Genomic DNA, 21,679 nt, shown 5'->3' on the forward strand with positions numbered 1-21,679 from the left:
TCAGGCCCAAGGCCCACCAAATTTTCCGGGGGCCCCTTACAAAATATTTTGAAATTCAATTTCTGAAAAGTAGTCTAACAATAAAAAAGAATCTACTGAACTGCATGATTCAAGAGAAACATTCGAAAAAATTTTGAAAGCGGACAATTGAAGATTGTTTGTATAAAATAGAGTTTATGCATCAATATATTAAAGCAAAATATAAAATAATGTTGTATCAAAGTAAAAATAGTTTGGTGACCACAAACAATTAAAATCAGTGATTTTTGCTAAAAGTCACTGATTAGCTAAATTATTTTTTATCGTAAGCTGTAATTAATTCTTTTATTGAGTAGTTAATTCAACACAAAGCTGGCCAACTTTTCATCAGATTTCACGATAAGTTCAGCATGCATGCTAAGATATTAAGGTTATTAACTACAATTTTTATTAAAAAATACATTTCAACACACAAAAAATATCGAAAAGAGCCAAAATTATAGCAACTCATAGAAAATTTCAAACACATTTAAATAATAATTTATTTAGATATATCACTTTTAAAAAAAAATATTTTTAATGAAAGAGCAACTCAAAATATTGATAAAATTTTTAAGTACTCAATGCAATGGACTTTTTAAAAAAGTTTTTTCTTGTACACTTTTTTCAGCAAATAATTTTATGAGAATTTCAAAATCCTGTTCTGCAATAACTTATAACATATAGATTTTTTTCTGATTCAAAGTTTGATCTTAAATATTACTAAATAAATATAAAAGCAGAATATAAAATAAACAAAACAAAGTTCTATTCAAATAAAAATAGTCAGAAAACATTTGTTAACCACAAACAAAAACTACTGTACTTTTGCTTTATACACAAACAAAAACTGTACTTTTGCTATATTATTAAGCTGTAATTATTCATTAATTAAACCAACACAATTCCAACCCACCTTTCTTTACATTTAAAGATAGGTTTATAAAATGTTTTTTAATTTTTATGTACACTTTTTTCAGCAAATAATTTTATGAGAATTTCAAAGCTTTTTTTATTTAATGTTATCATGTTAATGTAAATGATGTTAAATCATTTAAAGCTATTTTCTTTCTTTTTGCACAACCAGATTGATAATTTGGTTTCATCATTTCGAAACTATCAAGAAAATCAAAATTTTAATATTGTAGAAGAAGCGCGTAAATTGATCAGTCTATAACATCAACATGAAAGATAGTTGCTTTTCATCTACAGCTTTACACATTTGTTAAGAATAAGCTTTTAGCTTTTCTTGACACTAATCATTTATAAGAGACTGTGAATGTGTATTCTCGTTGCATTCGCTTAAGCCGTTGGCGTAAAAATTGCTCCAATTAAAATTCATTTGTACTTTCGAATTTGTTTAGTACAATGTTTACACGAGTTTGGTTTATCACAATATAAAAAAATTTGAAATTAAAAAATGCATTTTTTAAAAAAAAAACTTTTTTTTCAGTATTTTTTTTTTTTAAATAGTAATGTTATGGAATCTTTGTTGTTGTTGTTAATTTACGTCGCACTAGAGCTGCACAATGGGCTATTGGCGACGGTCTGGGAAACATCCCGGAGGATGATCCGAAGACATGCCGTCGCAATTTTGATCCTCTGCGGAGGGGGTAGCACCCCCGCTTTGGTAGCCCGACGACCTGCGCGCGAAGTCGAGCACTTTACGGTAGCACAGTTTAACGAGGACCAATACCGCACACCCTCGGTCCCTACGCAGACTGATCCAAGTGGTCACCCACCCGCACACTGACCGCAGCAAATGATGCTTGACTTCGGTTATCTGCTGGGAACCGTGTCTTAACGATCAGTCCACTGCGGGACATGGAATTTTTGAGGCCCCGCAGAAAGTATGGGCCATAGGCCCGTGCCTAGTGGGCCTAGGCGATAATTAGGCTAATAATAAATCTCACAGTGTTCTGCTCATGTGTAGACATGAGCAGAACACTGTGAGATTCATTATTATCCCCAAACCAAATACACCTCAAGTAATATCTGTCCTCTTCTGCAATCCCAATTTTTAGAAAAACTTTTTCCAAATCTCCACAGAAAGTCACCTCTGGTTGGCGAAATCTTAAAATTACATCAAAAACTTTAGGGTTCAAATTTGGGCCTGTTTCGAGATATTCATTCAAAGATTTATAATTTTCCTGTTTCGATGAGAAATAGAAAATAATTCTGCATTGTTACGTCTCATTTTTTCGAGCTAAACTCCCCTGTGCGGCATAAAATGCTCGAAATTTTAATTTCACTTGAGCATTTTTAGACTCTTATCTTCCCGCAACTGCCCTTCAATAAATTCCCGATATTTTTTCTTTTTTTTTTTGCAATCTTTGACTTTTGATTTCTGGCTTTTTTTGTAATCTTTGCTTTGAAAATTCAAAACGTCTACTTGCAACATTAAAAATATTTCCTAATTCCTCAGTATTAGATTTCTACAATAATTTACATTCGTATCGCCAGTTTACTGTAAATCTTTTTCAAATTGGTCAATTAAATCATTTTCGCTTTGTTTACATTCATTATACCCCCTCATTAATAGCCACTGAGTCTAGTTCCCAAAACACGTGATCATTTAATGTTGTGTTATTTCCCGCTACTATCGATAAATGTTTTGACTCGATTTCATTTATTTCATTTTTTTCCGAACCGTACAAAAGCCATCAACCGAACAAAAAATTTACAGCTTGTAGATGTCTGTTTATTTTCCTCCGAGAACTTAAAACAATATCCCAAAACTTATCGGCGCCAATTAATATTCCTACTGGAGTCATTTCTTCCTTGTTTGCATTTAACTCAGTCTGCGACGTACCTAAGCTTTTCATTTTCTCAATTGTGTGTTGTCTTCCACAAAAGATAAATTTCTCCCAATATTGGATCCGTGAGTTCCCTTGTCTTTTGGATTGGGTTCAAAATTACAAGGCTACGAAGTTGAACATTAGTAGTCGTAAACCCGAAAATAGAGTCGGCTGTTCAACGACGGTTATAAAATAAAGTATAAAATTGCGTTATGGGATTCGCGATGGCTCAGGGGATAGAGTGCTCGCTTCCCAATGAGGTGACCCGGGCTCTATCCCAGCGATAGCTGATCGATTCGAATTCCGCTCCCGGCTCGCACCGACTACACTGCTGACGTAAAAATACACTTAGTGGTAGGCAGATCATGTATTAGAGTCTCCTTGGTGTCAGGCTAACCGTGGGAGGTTTTCGTGGTTTTCCTCTCTAAGTATCGCAAATACGGGTTAGTTCCATCAGAAAGTCCTCCGCGAAGGTAAATTTATCCCAATACTTGATTCGGGAATTCCCTTGACTTCTGGATTAGGTTCAAAATTACAAGGCTAAGAAATTGGACATTAGTAGCCGTAAATCCTAAATTGGGTCTGCTGTTCAAAGACGCGTTTATAAAATATAATAAAATTGCGTTATTGGGGGGGGGGACTTTTTATCTGGCAAGTGGTAATCATGTTGGTGACTAAGGATTCGACTTTTATTTTGTTTTTGTTTGTTTTTTTTTTTATCCCCGTCTTTCAATCCTATTGTGACCACAGGATAATTCTTAATTATTGGTTTTAAAGTTCTGAAAGCAAAAAACTGACATTTCGAAACATTCGAAAACATTTCGAATGATTTTTAATTTTAAGGATTTCGCTAAGCTATCTAAAAATGAAGCATTTCTTACTCCCTTGGCCGAGAATTAGTCTCGTTAATTTAGTTTTGTTTCCATAACAACCCAAAACTGTACATGCTTGTGGCAGAGTACTTTTACTATCAGATATTAAAGCGTTAGAGTTAACATTTGATACTGACGGTTCATTATTTGAATGGGAAACAATTGATACATTTCGATGCATTTTTGATACATTTTGATACATTTGATGCATTGTTGATACATTTTGATACAATTGATGCATTTTGCTTCAGATATATTTTGTTTCGAATATTTTACAAAATTAATTTTTTCTTCATTATTTTTTAAGCAAACATATTCGTGATGATTTCTTCCATTACCTTTACCGCATGCATTTTTATCTCTATAAAATGTTTCATTGTATAGGAGCCTTATTATAGTTGCCTGATAACTAGGGCCTTTTTTTTTCCAATTCCTACTATTAGTTCACACTCTCTCTATAGCTTGTTCAAATTTTCAATCCTTAATAAAACACTTTTTATACATCCCCTCAAGTTCAAATACATTTTTTTAAACTTGTAATGGATGACACTTGATGTTAATACAGTTTTTTTCAAATATTGATTCATTATTTAAATTTAATTAATTATTTTTAGTTTTACATGGGAGAAAAGTAATTATGTAACAAAAAGTAACTAAAATAAAGAATTTCTTTGTTGATCTAAGCAGGAATTGACTTTAAAATGTTTATTTTTACTACTTGTTTCATTCAAAATTGTTCTATGTAGCAATACAAACAAAAACAAAAAAATAACAAAAAAAAAATTTTTTTTTGCATCAAATGTTGTCCAATATATAAGACACAAGGTCTCAAGATGTTTACTATCTCTTCATTTGAGATTTAACCTTATGTCATAGCAACGACTTAATGTTAATTAACACGATTAAGTCAGTAGGTTAGATTTACTTGACCTTTATTAGACTTGTAGAGTAGGTCAGATTTGTCTTTCCCTAAGAAAAAAAAATGGCGCCATAGTGACTTAAGAAAAAATAAACAGACATTTTCCTTAAAAGAAAAAATAAACAGCGTTGGAATTTTTTTTATTGAGTTTTTATTTGGACGTTCTTTATTCCTAAATACCATCTGTAGCTGACTAAGGTGATGGGCACAGTAGGCCTTGGCCCTCAATGGGCTGTCGCGCCACTGAGTTTAGTTTTAACTGACTAAGGAGTATATGACACCATTTCTTTTATGTATACGTTACCGTGAATGACCGAAACCAAACGAATGTCGCCTTTCACTTGTGAATGTCAACAATCACATACTCGCCTTGGTGAATGCCCGAAATATTTGTTTCACCCGATTTGATATTGATTTATTCGTTGATATATTATATTTATTCGATATTTTAGTATCTGCTGAGGATAGATTAGGAAAAACATCAGTGTTCGGAGTTTTTGCAGTGGCTCTTGACCTTAAAAAAGCATTGATGTAGGGCAGGGGTGTCAAACTCGCGGCCCGAGATGAACATTTTTGCGGCCCAGTCAATATATCCGACGCAAAGTAAAAATAAATTAGAAATATGAATTAGAAAGGAAACTAGCATATGGAATTATAATATACTTTATTTATAAACTATACGGATCATTTTAAATTGTACGCGCGAAAATGTAAAATTTTAATTCGCTTGCGGCACCTGCCATTCCAGGGATACTGCATGGTATCAAAAATACGCAGAAAAAATTTCAAATTTTAGAACGGTTAAGATTTTAATTCCTCGGAAAACAAATTTTGTTTGTTTTCGTCGATTTTCTCAATAAATATAGACTCAGTACCCAGTAATATGCAAATGGAAGTGATTGAGATTCAGTGCGACTCAAATTTGAAGGCAAAATTCATTGAAGTGATTATGCCTGAATTTTACAAATATTTACCGGCAAGGTTTGAAAATACTCAAAAATTCGCATATGAAATTATTTCCATGTTTGGAAGTACTTATCAGTGCAAGCAATTATTTTCTGTTATGAATGGAAATAAATCTCCTGTCTGAAACCGTATTAATAACGCTCATGTTGGGTCAATTTTGAAAGTAGTCTCGTCCAAAAAAATTTCTTCCGAATCAGGAAAGATAGCAGCAGAGAAGAGATGTCAAGTATCAAACAATAATTTAACTTTATATATGTTTATTACAATGTGCTATTCAAACTAAAAATATTTGTTTCTATGAACATTGAATTTTTTTTTTTTTGCGGCCCTCATAAAGTTAAGCATTGTTTATTTGGCCCAAGTTAGCTTTTGAGTTTGACACCCCTGATGTAGGGCATACCGTGGAAATGCATACCGGGCAGTGGCACTGAACCTTAAAAAAACATCAGTGTAGGGCATACCGGGCAAATGTATACCAGGCAGTGACACTTAACTAGACCTAGTATATATTTTGGACATTTACCAGAGCGACTATGTGATTGTCAACATTCACCGATGGAAGTAAACAACCACCGATTTCGGTCAATCACAGTAACATATATATGTATGCTTTTAGGAAAGGTCAAGTTTGCTACCATAATTTCGGTTTTTTATGTAGCTGCTAATTGCCATTTCGAATTTTTTCTCCCCCCTGCGGCCAGGGCCTTTTTATCACCCCCTTCGGGATCTGGGCTCTGAGCACAATAACAAGGGACATTAAACGTCCTTTTTTAATATTTATTTTCGACAGACTTATCAATATTTGATACGTATGTTCCGTAAAACATTATTAGTTTGATTATTATTAATTACTTAAATGAACGAAAATCTTTCAGTTTCTGAACTAATGATAGAACTTTAGAGACTGAATAATAACTTTTTAGTTAACTTGAATAATGAGTAATGTTCTCAATGCAATTTTAAAGCGCATAACAATTAAATTATTAACAAATGCCAAACCTTGAGCCTTGGTGGCTCAGGGGATAGATCGCTCGCCTCCCAATGTGGTGACCCAAGTTCGAAACCCAGCAACGGCTGGCCGATACAAATTATCGCCCCTGACTTGCACCGACCGCAGTGCTGACGCAAAATAACCTCAGTGGTAGACGGATCATGGGTTAGAGTCCCTTTACAGTCAGGTTAACTGAAGGAGGTTATCGTGGTCTTCCACCCCATGTAACGCAAATGCGGGTTTGTTCTACCAAAAAGTCCTCCCCGAAGGCAAATTTTTCTCAATACTTGATCCAAGAGTTCCCTTATCTTTTGGATTGAGCTCAAAATTACAAGGCCACGGAGTTGAACATTGGTAGCCGTAAACTTAAAATTAGGTGGGCTGTTGTAAAATAAAACGGTTTTAAAATAGAATATAATTTAAAACATATTAAACTTTTGTGTTAAAACTCGTTCAATCAGTTTTACATTAAAGATCAAGAAGTAAATATTAAAAATAATTTACTGCGAGAATATATCTTCAAATTTCATTAGTGAGTAAGAGAATTCTCAAATTAAGGTAACTTTATTGATAGACTACACTAATTTACTCGGACTATAAAGTCTAAAAATATAAAAAAGATAATTGGTTTGCAGAAGCATAAATAAAAGTAAAAATATTTAAAAATAACGGGCTGGCAAAAGCATGTATAAAATAAAATAATCATATAAAGAGATAAATTTGAAAACATAAAAGCAGACGATAAAATTAGACAACTTTTTGGTAGAACAAAAAAGTTGTTGATTTTGTAGAGATTAGTTTTTGTTTTTCGAAATTGAATTTTGTACTAACCCGTTATGGGTTTTCTATATTTGTTTGAAAAGTTATTACTTTCCCGTTACGGGAACTTTAATTCCATTACTGTAGTTGTTGTTGTAAATAAATGTTTTTATAAAAAATACAGAACTTTTCTTTAATATAGCTTGATATGCTACAGTACATTTAAGATGCTTCCTTATAAAAAATTAAGATTGTATTTTGATTTGAGTTCGTTCAAAGGCTATTAAGTCATTACATAATCTTATTTGGCTTCCTGTAACATGCATGGCACATTGGCATTAAAAACAATGATAAAAATAAGCCAAATGCTGCATTTCAAAATTACTAAAAAAAAAAATCCTTACTAATAAATACTAAATAATTTAGCAATACAATATATACCTTAATAAAGATAATAGACGATGCATATCTCGAGTTAATTCTCTTATCTTACTCTCGTCAACAACTCATTAAAAGAATTTTAAATTCAAATGAGTGTTAAGACAAGAAAAATAACTAAATTTTCTTATGTCTCGGTTGTCCAAGGACATGAAGCATGATATAATAATTAAGTGACCATTTGCTATGGAATCCGTCTAAGAAGATCACTTACTGCTATATTTTCGTTGACAATTTTACGCTCCTTCGAACACAAATTGACGAAATGTCTGCTGATTTATGACGTAACGTTTTTTCTGCTCATAAAAAGGTCATTGTTGGAAAACTAGTTTTTTTTCTTGCACTTCCTCAAGGGGTTTCAATCAGCGTGTGGTCAGAGAGTGGTTTTACTTTCATTATATGCGGATGATGGAAGCATCGGAGAAAGTAGCTACTGGTGGTGAGTAACTCATTCATTGACCTAGAATAATAAAATCACTCTCTAAATTCTAAGTAGAATACTGAAAAGCAGTGGTACGAAAAAATGCACTTTATTTGTAGTTAACTGTAAACTACTTTATCACAATCGTAGTTAATTACAGTTCCTGGCCAAATTATTAGACACACTATAAGATTCTATGTAAAATCTTATTTATCGTGTGAAATTATACAGCATTGATGCTTTTACGCGGTTTAAACCGGTTTACACTTGTTTACGTTTGTGTATGAATTAACTAACATTGTAATGCAATACTTTAAAAATGTATACAAATAGGAAGTACAACTGTCGTGAACTACAACTACTTTTTTTAAGTGTAGCGACTATAAACTACTTTCCAAATGTAGTCACTATTTCGCTACTTTTAGAAGACAAACTTAACTGGAGAACTTAATTTTCAGCAAACAAATCGCACAAAAAAATTTAAGTTAATAACGAATGTTGTAATTGATTAATAATTTTATAATTAGGCATGTAAAAATATTTCTTTTTAGAAGCCTAATATAGTCACCAAGCTTATATAAGTTTATCTAAGAAGAAACTTATCTAAATTATTGTTTTGGTGTTTGCTTAGCAGTATTCGAATATGAAAATTAGCATGTTATTTGTAATTGTGAATGTAATATGTTATTTAGAGTAATTTGTATTGTAATATTATGTTTTTAAAATTTCATAATACTAGACTTTTTGTGATATTAATTTGAAAAATCTTGATGTTTGTGCTTTTTTTAAATTTATTTTTGCTAAGGATTCTAAAAATATATTTTGAAGCTGACAGTACGGAACAGCCTGTATATAATAATCACTTTTTTAAAAAAAAGATTCAAAGATATTAAATTAAAATAAAAATTGTAAATTTTCTTAATACCTATTTTGTAATGTAATGCTTTATATTATTTTTCTCATTACAAAAATATTTTTAAAAAATTATACTTTCCATTTATTAAGTTTAACATTAACATGTTAACATAATATTAAAAAACGTGAATTGATTTAAAGTCAACTGAATGTAATTCATAGATTTTAGAACTTTGAATCAGCGGTTGAGACATTGAGCTGAAGCCCACCCAGCTTCAGATCGACACTGGTACTAGTACTCGGAGCACAATAATGACATAGACACATTTCGTTGCCTCCAAAATCGTGGAGCTTTAACCTCCATAATTCTCTGGTCAATAGAGAACAATGGAGGGAATGCAGAGCCTGACAAAAGTAGGGACATACGGGGCAGTTGCCCCGGGCCCCAACATTAAAAGGGCCCCCAAATCGATTAGAGAGTTTATTTTACGTTTCCTTCTTTAATGAACTTTTTTTTAAACAAAATATCAGTACAGTGTAAAATCATTCAGTTTTATGTTAGCTTCTACATTAATCTATCGTATGAACACAAAAAAAAAATTTTTTTGTGAATCTATGGCTTTTTAGGGAAGAATTCGGGTAAATTTTCGCAATTGCGATAAACAAATTTGGCCAATCAAAAGCCTGTATTTTAAAACAGGTTGAAAAATGCGATTGGTTTACAGAAATACGGGCTTCTAATTGGCTTAATTGAGCCATCGTAATGGCGAAAATTTAGCTGAATTCCACCTTAATGTCAGCAAGGATATGAATTTTTCACAGCTAGATGGCAAAGTTAACAATCAGAAAACTGCATTCGGCATGATGGACTGAAAATCAATAAAATTATTAATAATAATTATTAATAATTAATTGTTAAAAATTATAATCAATAAAGTATAACAGAACGATATTTCTTCTGACCATTGGAAGGGGGAGGGGGAGCTAATTTAGGTTCGAATCAATTTTCTTGTTATATGGGTGATTCTCACGAAACATGACAATTCGGACCAAAACATTTCTTGATTTAGCTACACTTATTAATATCTTATAGACAGCAGTGTAGTTTATTGACATTTGCTCGAGAAAAAAAATAAAATAGAAATTCACCAAATCTTGAATGTCAGGAAAATGACATATTACCTTAGAAGTTTAAAAAAACAGTCATTTTAAGTTAATAGTAAGTAACTCAACTTAAGCCTTTATGTTAGATGGACCATAAATTTCTTAAATTAATTCTTTTTATTCACTGTAGAAAGAAACAAAAAAAAATTTGTAGCTGATATGTACAGAATAAAATTGTGTATAATTATCAATCATTAAATAAATAAATGACTTTGATTACATCCAAGCATATTACAATCATACATAAACTTGGTATAAGGGTAATATTTGCTTTCCCTCTTTACAGTATTAGCAGTTAAAAAGAGTTTCTGGTAACACTTCAATGTCCTGGCATACATAATCCAGGAAAATGACAGCCAGGATAATGACAAATTCGCTATTTTATAGCATATAACTTTACTTTAATTTAATATTTTGGCCGAAAACGTTTTTATTCTGCAGAAAACAACAGTATTTCTTAAAATAACTCAGATAAATCTATGTAGTTTTTGTTATTAATGATTTCAAGAAGCCCGGAAAATGACAGCATAAAAACCTACTCTCCTTGAAATATTTTTTGAAATAGATTTTGAGCCAGAAAATTGGTTCTTTATTCATGCAACAAGACATGTTCAGATAGGAGGGTACTTAATCAATCTATTAACATAAGATATTGATTCCAGGCTCTATCTATTTTGGTTATAATCACTAAATAAAAGTAGCCAGAAAAATAACAGATTTTCATGGGACAAACAAATTATTGACAGAAAAAATTATTTTAAACGAAGTTTTAGTAAACAATACCCTATGCGTATATTCCAGAAATGCTTACATAGGATAAGATAAATGTATGGGAAGTTTTGAAGCTAGTTATTATTGGAAATATTGTTTGGGATATGCCTGGAAAATGACATTTTGATATTCAATCAAATTTTTTAAATATACAAAACAGTCAATGCTAGTGCAAAGTCATTTTAAAATGCTAACAGCAATGCTATTTATTAATTTTTTTTAAAAAAAAATTTCTTTTAGTATTATAGTATTAGATTTCGGAGCAAGGGACAGTGAATTTCATGTTTCGTGAGAATCACCCATATATCTATAATGAGGTGATAACTATAAATACCTCCATAAAGTTGGGTTCTTCATTTTAGAAATAGTGAAGTAGAGGGAGACCCCCAAAGAAGTTTGTGCCCCGGGCCCCAATTAGACCAAGTCGGGCCCTGAGGGAATGTGTTTAATTTTTAAATTACTGATTGGCATATCATTGATATTTTTTTTTTATGAAATGATGAAAATTTGATGTAATATTTCATGTGACTGATCAACGTATAAATAATATTATGTAGAAAATTTATTAATGTTTGAAAGCCAATTAGAATGATTAAGGAGACATTTACAGCAATTTAAAAAGAAAATAATTTATCCATTAGTAAAATACTCTGAAAATAAGAAGGCACAAGAAGGAAAAAAATCAAAAATGATAAAAGAAATTGTGAATGACGGCTTATAAAAAAAATGCAATTATCATTTACATCTAATTCACAGTAATGACTATTTGTTGTGAATGGTTTCTGCTTCAATCAGATATGCAGATAATATCAAAACAAATTAGCCTTAATAATAGACGATTAGCATTTCATTGCTTGAGAATAGATATATCATATTGAATCATGATATATAATATATGAATTTTTTGCACGTTAGGTAAAAAAAAAAAAAAAAAAAAAAAAAAAAAACTGTTTTTACCGTAAGAAGAAGAATTTTTTTACAAAACAAATTATTTGATTGCATTACGAATAATATCTATTTTTGCCTTTTCTGAAGGAAGCGTAAGGCATTTCTAAAGGAAGCGTTTTGCATTTTCTAAAGGAAGCGTTTTGCATTTTCTAAAGGAAGCGTTAAATTACATTTATCGTATTTTGGCATATCTCGAAATCTTTTGAGCGAGTAAAATAAAATTCACACAATTTAGTTGTTTGAAATGCCAATCTAGTAAACCTGCTTGGTGAAACCAAGCGCATTAAGGCAGAGTAAGTTCCTTGTTATATGATTTCAGCCACATGCACGTGTCTACCCGTTTATTTGATTTCAGCCACATACACATGTATACCCGTTTATATGATTTCAGCCACATACACGTGTTTACCCGTTTATATGATTTCAGCCACATACACGTGTTTACCCGTTTATATGATTTCAGCCACATACACGTGTATACCCGTTTATATGATTTCAGCCACATACACGTGTTTACCCGTTTATATGACATAAGTCACATACACCCTACCTATATGACATAAGTATGCCCGCCTGTTCGCTTCCCGTTATTTTGACAACGTTTTGTTGTTTTATCTATCTCATTCGCTTTTTAATTCTGTTTTAATCTATTTATTCACTACATTGTGCTTTTTAATTGGCTTATTTACATTGCCTTTCCTTGCTTTGCAAATTTTAGCGTCTCCTTTTAATTGTATTTGATAATTGTTTGTTTTACCACTTTACTCTCGGAGCATTTTAATTATTTTACTGCTGTTGCCATCAGACTCTGTAATGTTTACATAATGTTACTCTGTAATGTTACTTTTTTGTAGTTTATGTACTTTTTTGTTTTCTTGATTTTAATAAACATTTACCCGTATGCCCTAAATTGGGGCAGGTCGGGGTAAATATTTCATTAATAAGTCACATACACGTATCAATCGGTTTATAGGACTTTAACCACATACACGTGTCAACCCGTTCATATGATTTCAGCCACATACACGTGTCAACCCGTGTATATAACTTCAGTCACATACAGGTGTCAACCCGTTTATAAGGCGGATCGAATCATACATTCGTTTATTCATCCACAGATCGTAATTTTGACCTGAACCAGAGAACGATCAATCTTAAATTCAGTACCTCCAGTGGTAATATTTGTTATGGGAACACGGAGGACTTTGTGATCCAACATATTTAACATGCATCAGTCACCATTTACTTCACTGAGACTCTGCAACCGGAGGGGATCGAGCTCACGACCTCTTCGACATGGGCCCAACACCCTATCAAGCAGGCTATTCTGGCCTCACAAAATTTTAAAATTCGTTCATGCGTAGATAATTCTATGAAGAAATTTTTTTTATTTAATGTTTAATTTAAAATAGTAACAGTCGAAAAGATTTTGAATAGTAATAATCAAATAATAACCTTTAAATGCTGTATATTTTAAATAACCTTGGGGCATTATCCAGAAGACATTCAAAATCGGACTCCCGTTCCTTTGTCTCATTCCAGACTTCTGTTTCCAACGCAGTCCTTAGGTTGTATATGGATGATTTTTATTTTATTTTATAACCGCCGTCCCAGTTTTTTGGGTTTACGACTGTTAATGTTCAACTCCGTAGTCTTGTAATTTTGAACCCAAACCAGAAAATAAGGGAACTCCTGGATCAAGTAAGTATTGGAAGAAATTTGCCTTCGTGGAGGTCTTTTTGATGGAACTAACCGGCATTTGCGTTGCATTTTGAGTGGAAAACCTACCACAGTTAGCCTGATTGCAATGGGACTCTTACCCATGATCCGTCTACCACTGAGGATATTTTATGTCAGCACTGTGGTCAGTGTAAGCCGGATGCGGAATTCGTATCAGCCAGCCATCGCTGGGATTCGAACCCGATCCACCTCATTGGAAGGCGAACGCTCTATCCCCTAAGCCATCACGGCACTATATGGATGGTTGACTGTGATCTAAGCACAGATGGCGCTAGGGGTTAAAATGCATCGTTAGACTTCCGGGTTACTTCCGACAGATTTTTAGGCCTAAGCTTGAAAAACCGCACCATCAAAAATTATTGTACTTGTAGTGTTTTCAATCTAACTTTCAACGAAACAAACAACAAATGAATTCGAAAGACTCCGCGAGATGCTATGATGCTACCCAAAAATTAACAAACTGTGCAATTTAATACAAATACAACCAAATAAAAGATAACACTCAAAACTTGTCTAACCTTACACTTTATTGACGCTGTAATATTAATTACGTTTAATTTGGTTTCAGGTTCACGATCTGTTAGAATTTATAAACTACAGAAAACTCTTATGAATGGTAAAATTACTCGTAAATTTAAATACAAATCACAATAATAAAACTTCTTAGAATATTAAGCCTGTTCACACATCGCCTAGTAAGCATAACATTAGCGGAAGGATACACCGTTTTCTAAATTTCTTCCGGTTTTTGGAAGATTGTTATTGTTTACATTCAGTCAATGTTGGAGTATTAAAAGCAAGACAACCCGTCCCAAAAAAGAAAAAGAAAAACTGTTAGAAACTTTGTGTAGCTAAAGATAAACTTTCAACCTTGGAATTTCTTTTAATCATTAATTATTATTCTTGTGTGGTATATCTTTCCTCAAAGCTGAACAGCCAGCTCACGACTTGTTAGAATTTATAAACTACAGAAAACTCTTCTGAAAGGTGAAATTTTACTCGTAAATTTAAACACAAATCACAATAATAAAACTTCCTAGAATATTAAGCCTGTTCACACATCGTCTAGTAAGCATAACATAAGCGGAGGGATACACCGTTTTCTAAATTTTTTCCAGTTTTTGGAAGATTATTATTGTTTACATTCAGTCAATGTTAGAGTATTAAAAGTAAGACAAACCATCCCAAAAAAAGAAAAAAAACTGTTAGAAACTTTGTGTAGCTAAAGATAAGCTTTCAACCTTGGAATTTCTTTTTATCATTAATTATTATTCTTGTGTGGTATATCTTTCCTCAAAGCTGAACAGCCAGCTCACGACTTGTTAGAATTTATAAACTACAGAAAACTCTTCTGAAAGGTGAAATTTTACTCGTAAATTTAAACACAAATCACAATAATAAAACTTCCTAGAATATTAAGCCTGTTCACACATCGCCTAGTAAGCATAACATTAGCGGAAGGATACACCGTTTTCTAAATTTCTTCCGGTTTTTGGAAGATTGTTATCGTTTACATTCAGTCAATGTTGGAGTATTAAAAGCAAGACAACCCGTCCCAAAAAAAGAAAAAAAAACTGTTAGAAACTTTGTGTTGCTAAAGATAAGCTTTCAACCTTGGAATTTCTTTTAATCATTAATTATTATTCTTGTGTGGTATATCTTTCCTCAAAGCTGAACAGCCAGCTCACGACTTGTTAGAATTTATAAACTACAGAAAACTCTTCTGAAAGGTGAAATTTTACTCGTAAATTTAAACACAAATCACAATAATAAAACTTCCTAGAATATTAAGCCTGTTCACACATCGTCTAGTAAGCATAACATAAGCGGAGGGATACACCGTTTTCTAAATTTTTTCCATTTTTTGGAAGATTATTATTGTTTACATTCAGTCAATGTTGGAGTATTAAAAGTAAGACAAACCATCCCAAAAAAAGAAAAAAAAAACTGTTAGAAACTTTGTGTAGCTAAAGATAAGCTTTCAACCTTGGAATTTCTTTTAATCATTAACAGGGCCGGATTAACCTATAGGCACACTAGGCACGTGCCTAGGGCCTACGAAATTCAGGGGCCTACGAAAAACTTGGGAGAAAAAAATTTGTTGACAAAAATAATTTATCTTTAAAAACAACTAGTGTATTTTGCACAAAATTATGAAGATACAAATAAAAATATAATATTTTTCGGTAATAAATTATTTTGCAGAATCTTATGATCTAATATATTACTTTTTTGGATTCAACGAAATCTTGTATTATGCTGTCGAATTCCAAACTACGCAAAATGTCGTCTTCAATAGACATAAGTGCGAGCGATGCCAAGCGATCTTGATTCATTTTTGAACGCAAATAATTTTTTATCATATATTTTGAAAAGAGGGGAGGGCCCAAAAACGGCTATGCCTAGGGCCTACGAAAGGTATAATCCGGCTCTGATCATTAATTATTATTCTTGTGTGGTATATCTTTCCTCAAAGCTGAACAGCCAGCTCACGACCTGTTAGAATTTATAAACTACAGAAAACTCTTCTGAATGGTGAAATTTTACTCGTAAATTTAAACACAAATCACAATAATAAAACTTCCTAGAATATTAAGCCTGTTCATACATCGCCTAGTAAGCATACCATAAGCGGAGGGATACACCGTTTCTAAATTTCTTGCGATTTTTTGGAAGCTTGTTATTGTTTACATCCAGTCAATGTTGGTGCTTAAAAGCAATACATACAGACACAGAGAAGTAAAAGAGCTGTTAGAAACTTTGTATAACTAAAGATAAGCTTTCAACCTTGGGATTACTTTGGAATAATTATTCTTGTGAGGTACATCTTTCCCCAACGCTGAACGACATGAATAAAGATTATATTAAATCGCACATTATTTTTGTCACTGTGCATTAGAGGAATATCAAATTTTTTTAAATTCCATTTTACTACAGTTTGTTTTCTAGAGTTCGCCAATACGCATCTACATTCGTATTTCGCGTATCTAATTTGACCTGTAGTTAAAATACTTCTCTGTAAATTTTTTTGTTAAAATTATTTTCATGGTATAGGGGGAAAAAAATCCCTTCGAAAATCAGTCAATTGAATTATTCATCATAAAGATAAGACCTCTGAAATTATATATGTTACTCTGAATGACCGAAATTGGTGAATGCTGACAATCACATAGTACCTTCGGTAAATGTCCGAAACATATACTAGGTCGAATTAAATATCACTGCCTGGTATACCCTACATCAAAGTTTTTTTAAAAGTTCTATGCCACTGTCCGGTATGCCCTACAACAAAGTTTTTTTTAAAGAATGCCATTGTCCGGTATGCCCTACGTCAATATTTTTTAAGGTCAAGTGCCATTGTCCAGTATGCATTTAACCGGTACTCAGATATATCTCCTAATCTCTTCTCAGCAGATATTAAAATATCGAATAAATGTAATAACATTAACAAATAAATTAACTTTAAATCGGATATAACAAATATTTCGGACATTCATCAAAGTGACTATGTAATTGTTCACATTCACCAGTGAAAGTCGACATTCTCTTGATTTCGATCATTCACTGTAACACATACATAAATAATGAATGAAGAGAGAGCCAAAAGGGGAGAAATGGCGGAATGACTCCTTCCAAAAGGGGGGGGGGATGGATCCCCCCGTTTTGCATGCCAATAATAAAAATTTAAATTTTTTATATGAATTTTTTACATACTCTAAAATTGCGAAAAGGAAAAAGCGCATGAAAAATTAAATGCAATATATTTTATTTTATTAGAGTCGTAGTGGCTCAGGGGATAGAGCGTTCGCCTTCCAATGAGGTAAACCGAGTTTGAATTCCAACAATGATTGGTCGATACGAATCCCACACAAGTCTCGTACCGACCATAGCTCTGACGTAAATATATCCTCAGTGGTAGACTGATCGTGGGCTAGAGTCCCCTTGCCGTCAGGCAAACCGTGGAAGGTTTTCGTGGTTTTCATCTCCATGAAATGAAAATGTGGGTTAGTTCCATCAATAGGTCTTCCACAGGCGAAAGTTCTCCGAATCCAGGAGTTCCATTGTTTTCTGGATTGAGTTCAAAATTACAAGACTATGTAATTGAACATCAGTAGTCATAAACCCAAAATTGGGTCTGCTGTTCAACGTTATAAAATAAAATATATTTTATTAGTAAGTTCTTCTTTAACGTTTTCCATAGAAACCTTACTCTAATTAACCAGCAAGTAGCGTAAGAAAATTGAAAAATAGTGTGAATTAATGTAATTGATTAAATATTTAATTAATTATTCTTGAAGTGTTACTTTACATAAATAATAAAATACGTTCTGTGTTAAATAATGGCAGTAATTTGCAATTTTAATCATTTGAAGTTCACTACTCGATTTTAAATTTTGCTCTTCACAACATGAATTGAAATACCTCTTAAAAATCCTCATCCGTTTTCTATAGCACTGGTGGAAAAACCGGTTTTTTCCCATTTCATTTCGATCTCGAAGAAATAGAAGTTATCGTCGAAAAGGAAAATAGTATACCATATGTAATTTAATATAGTTACAAAAGAATGCAAAATTCGAATGAAATAGGTCGAATAGTCCGTGAAAAATGAAAACTTAGAAATAAACCTGCCTATTTGGGTGGGTTTTTTATTTCTTCATTCATTCTGTAGGGAAATTTTTTTTCATTAAATATTGTACATATGAGGTTAATATTTAGAAAATTAAATAGTCAAATACAAAAAGAAAGCGAAATAAGAACTGCACAAGAGATAGGACACTTAAGCAAAGTCAAGGAGAATGGAAAGAACTAACTGACCCGTGTAAAAACATAGCCAACGCGCCAATTCCGCTTGGCCTTGAGAAATAATCCAGCGCCAAACTAAAACACCTCCTTCTTCTTTGTACATTCGCTTTACTGAGAAGGTATTTACAAGTTAAATACATTTAAACATGAAAAACTTTTAATGCATGTTTCAAGTTTCTTACTATACAACATTTATTTATATTTGTACGCGCATTTAAACTGCAATTAATTCCAAAATAGTGAAGAACTACTTTTCAAAGGCGGAGTATTACATTTCCTACCCTTCCCTGCAGTGCCAACTTAAGGTGAAATGTAGTATAACAGTGTAGATTCCCCCCCCCCCGAAGAAAAATACAAATGCACTCCTCCTGCTTGAATCTGATTTCTCTAGAAGTTACTATGTTTTTGTCCGATGAGCTCCTACAATTTATTTTTAAAAAGATAATAATTCTTTTGTTATTTTGTTTTAGTGGGGCTGGTGTCTTGTGCTTGTTGGAATGAGCATGCAACATTGAAATTTGAGAAATGTGGCTTCTTTTTTATCCTCACTGTACTCTTCGCTTTGATTGGTCTGTTCGGATCTTATGGCACCACAATGGCTAGAAGCCTAATGCCACCATTTTTACCTCTCATTAGGCACGTTATCATATTTATTATTCTTATTATTTTAACATGTAAAAAAATTTTAGTGCATGCCAACACCAAAAATAGCTACTACACACCAATGTGGTGTAATGACACACCCCAGATAACTTCTTGGTTTTTTGCGTTGCATTACACCACATACTTCCTGGTGCAGTGAAACGGGTAAAAAATGTTCTTTTGCACCTTTTGGTGTAAGGTAATCGCGTCCATTTTCGGTATAGCACTATATTTTATAATTACAATACCATGTAATAAACATAAAAGTCAGTAAGGTTATTTTCACGATACGATACAAGGCAATAAATTAGAAACAAGACAATGAAGAAAAAAATATTTAAAAAATATGACAACCAGAGCTGACGTCGTCAGCTTCGTATGCCATAGATGCAAAACTTTTTCTATCGAGAAAGCCTAGACAAAAAGTCAAAAATTTGATTTCTCTGTACCCCAAAAGTTTTGCCATAGTTCAGGAAAAGAATGCATAAAATACAAAAAAACCAAGTAGAATACCATTTAAAATACAATTAAAATACAGAAGCATATACAGTAGAATAAAAACATGACAAATGCAGAAGGAAAGTAAGAAAGAAACTTACTTAAAATAACAAAAATCCAATAGTTAAAATTCACGTTCGACTGCAAGACAGAAATGAAATAAAATAAACATATTAAAACATTTACAAAAAAATTCATTGGAATGGCAGTCAATTTGTGAATTATCAGCTAAAGGACAAGTTTTGCAATTTTTATTTTCACATTTTTTTAATTTTTTTTATATTATTAGAAAGCATATCTACACTAATTCTTTAGAAATTAAAAAGCATATCTACACTAATTCTTTAGAAATTAAAAAGCATATCTACACTAATTCTTTAGAAATTAAAAAGCATATCTACACTAATTCTTTAGAAATTAAAAAGCATATCTACACTAATTCTTAAAATAAAATTAGTTTTTAATCAAACATACGCATAGCACGCAGATAATATTCAGATGATTTCGAATTAAGCTTAACGAAACAAAAGCGAATAGAAATCATTAAAAGAACATAATTATCTTTAATATCTAACTAAAAAATATACATACATTTCATAATTGTTTATGTGTTCAGCAGCGTGACAAAAGTTGATAAATTTAATCTTTGTAAGGATAATTAATTTATTGCGTAATAATTAAAGTAAGCTGTGAGAGAGATTATTTACAAAATTGAGTTATCTATTAAATTTAATAAAAGAATATGTTTATAATAAAATACTTTTAGTTATTTAGCTTAATACGTTTGTTACCATGCGCAAATCCAACTCGGGCAAATCTGAAGTCTGTGGCAATCATGAATTAAAATTAGATCAACACTTTTTTTTTATAAACAGTTTAAAATTTTATAAGTAACCAACAACCTCCTCTAATATTCAATTAAATAATAAACATTATTCTATAAATGCTAATAGTTTTTATATAGATCATTGAACTAAAATGTATATAAAATTCAACATCGTTTACATTGCTAATACGCAATCTATTTAAAAGTGATATGTATATGCATGCTATCATAATATATGTATATTATATGTATATAGTGCTATGTATATTTCAGTAATGCTGGAGGAGTACCACCTTCAAATGGTGTATTCACCATTTTTTGTGAAATAGGACTTTTTTTTGGTAAGTGATGCCATTTATTATTTCACGAAGTTTTATTTAAAACTTTGATGTAAAAAGTTTCAGATCTCAATGCAAATTTGACAACCTTAACAAAGTGCCTTACAGTTGCAGCCAAAACCAAATTACAGTGCAGTTTAATCTTACTGTTACTTAACTTGTGAGGTAAATATCCTCATAGTACAAAAACAAACAATTAAAAAGATTAATATATAAAATACAGATGAAATTACATATAAAAGCCTAGACAGTAATACAGAACTAAACATAAAAATTTGAAAAGAAAATGTGGCAGTAAATTTTCAATGGAAAATTGTTAATCATTTTAGCTAATGCTTTAAAAACTTTAACTGTTGCTCTAAAATTCCTCAGTGTGTCTATGTGAGTGTTTTAACTTTTTTATGACTTCAAAAGCGTTAGTGTTAGGAGCCAAAAATTTATAAAGAAGGTGAAAGGGAAAATTTTTGCCCAACAACCTAAAAATCGTTCAAAAATTTCAATTAATCCACTTTCGGAAAAGTTGTCTGAAAAATGGATCATTTGTGTTTTATTGTTAAAATATTATTTTAGCATCATCCATAGTTACAAATTAAACTGCAGACGATTCTGTTTTTCAAGTATTTAAAAGATAACATCAGTCATATATGATAGCTCAAAGCTCTATTTAATCGATAAGGGCACGTTCTTTAATATTTGACACTGATAGGGCAGCGGGTTCTATCCACGGTCGGTCAAGGTTAACTCAGAGAATTATCCCTTCAGTGGGTCGATAAAATGATCCTTAAGCATGCTCGGAGAATGACTCTAGTGCGATTTTTTTGGGGCCCTGAACCAGGCTTGGGAATTTCTCCCATATCACTCGGGGCATCTATATTCAAGCTCTACGGCAAAATTGCCCATGAGCAATGGTAC

At 32.0% G+C, this 21,679-nt stretch overlaps 1 protein-coding gene across 1 annotated transcript in view; it reads left to right on the forward strand.

Moving 5' to 3' along the window:
• The first annotated feature begins 8,048 nt into the window (after positions 1-8,048).
• The window catches only part of LOC107453058 (uncharacterized), a 30,519-nt gene continuing 16,888 nt past the window's right edge, over positions 8,049-21,679 (forward strand). The window contains exons 1-3 of the mRNA XM_087169409.1: positions 8,049-8,200; positions 18,934-19,099; positions 20,703-20,770. Coding sequence (XP_087025535.1) covers positions 8,161-8,200; positions 18,934-19,099; positions 20,703-20,770 — 274 coding nt within the window. The 5' untranslated portion in view covers positions 8,049-8,160. The remainder of the gene's footprint in view (positions 8,201-18,933; positions 19,100-20,702; positions 20,771-21,679) is intronic.

Source organism: Parasteatoda tepidariorum, chromosome 8 (genome assembly GCF_982258835.1).
Source record: "Parasteatoda tepidariorum strain Cologne lab strain chromosome 8, Ptep-v5.0, whole genome shotgun sequence".
Classification (NCBI taxonomy): Eukaryota; Metazoa; Arthropoda; class Arachnida; order Araneae; family Theridiidae; genus Parasteatoda; species Parasteatoda tepidariorum.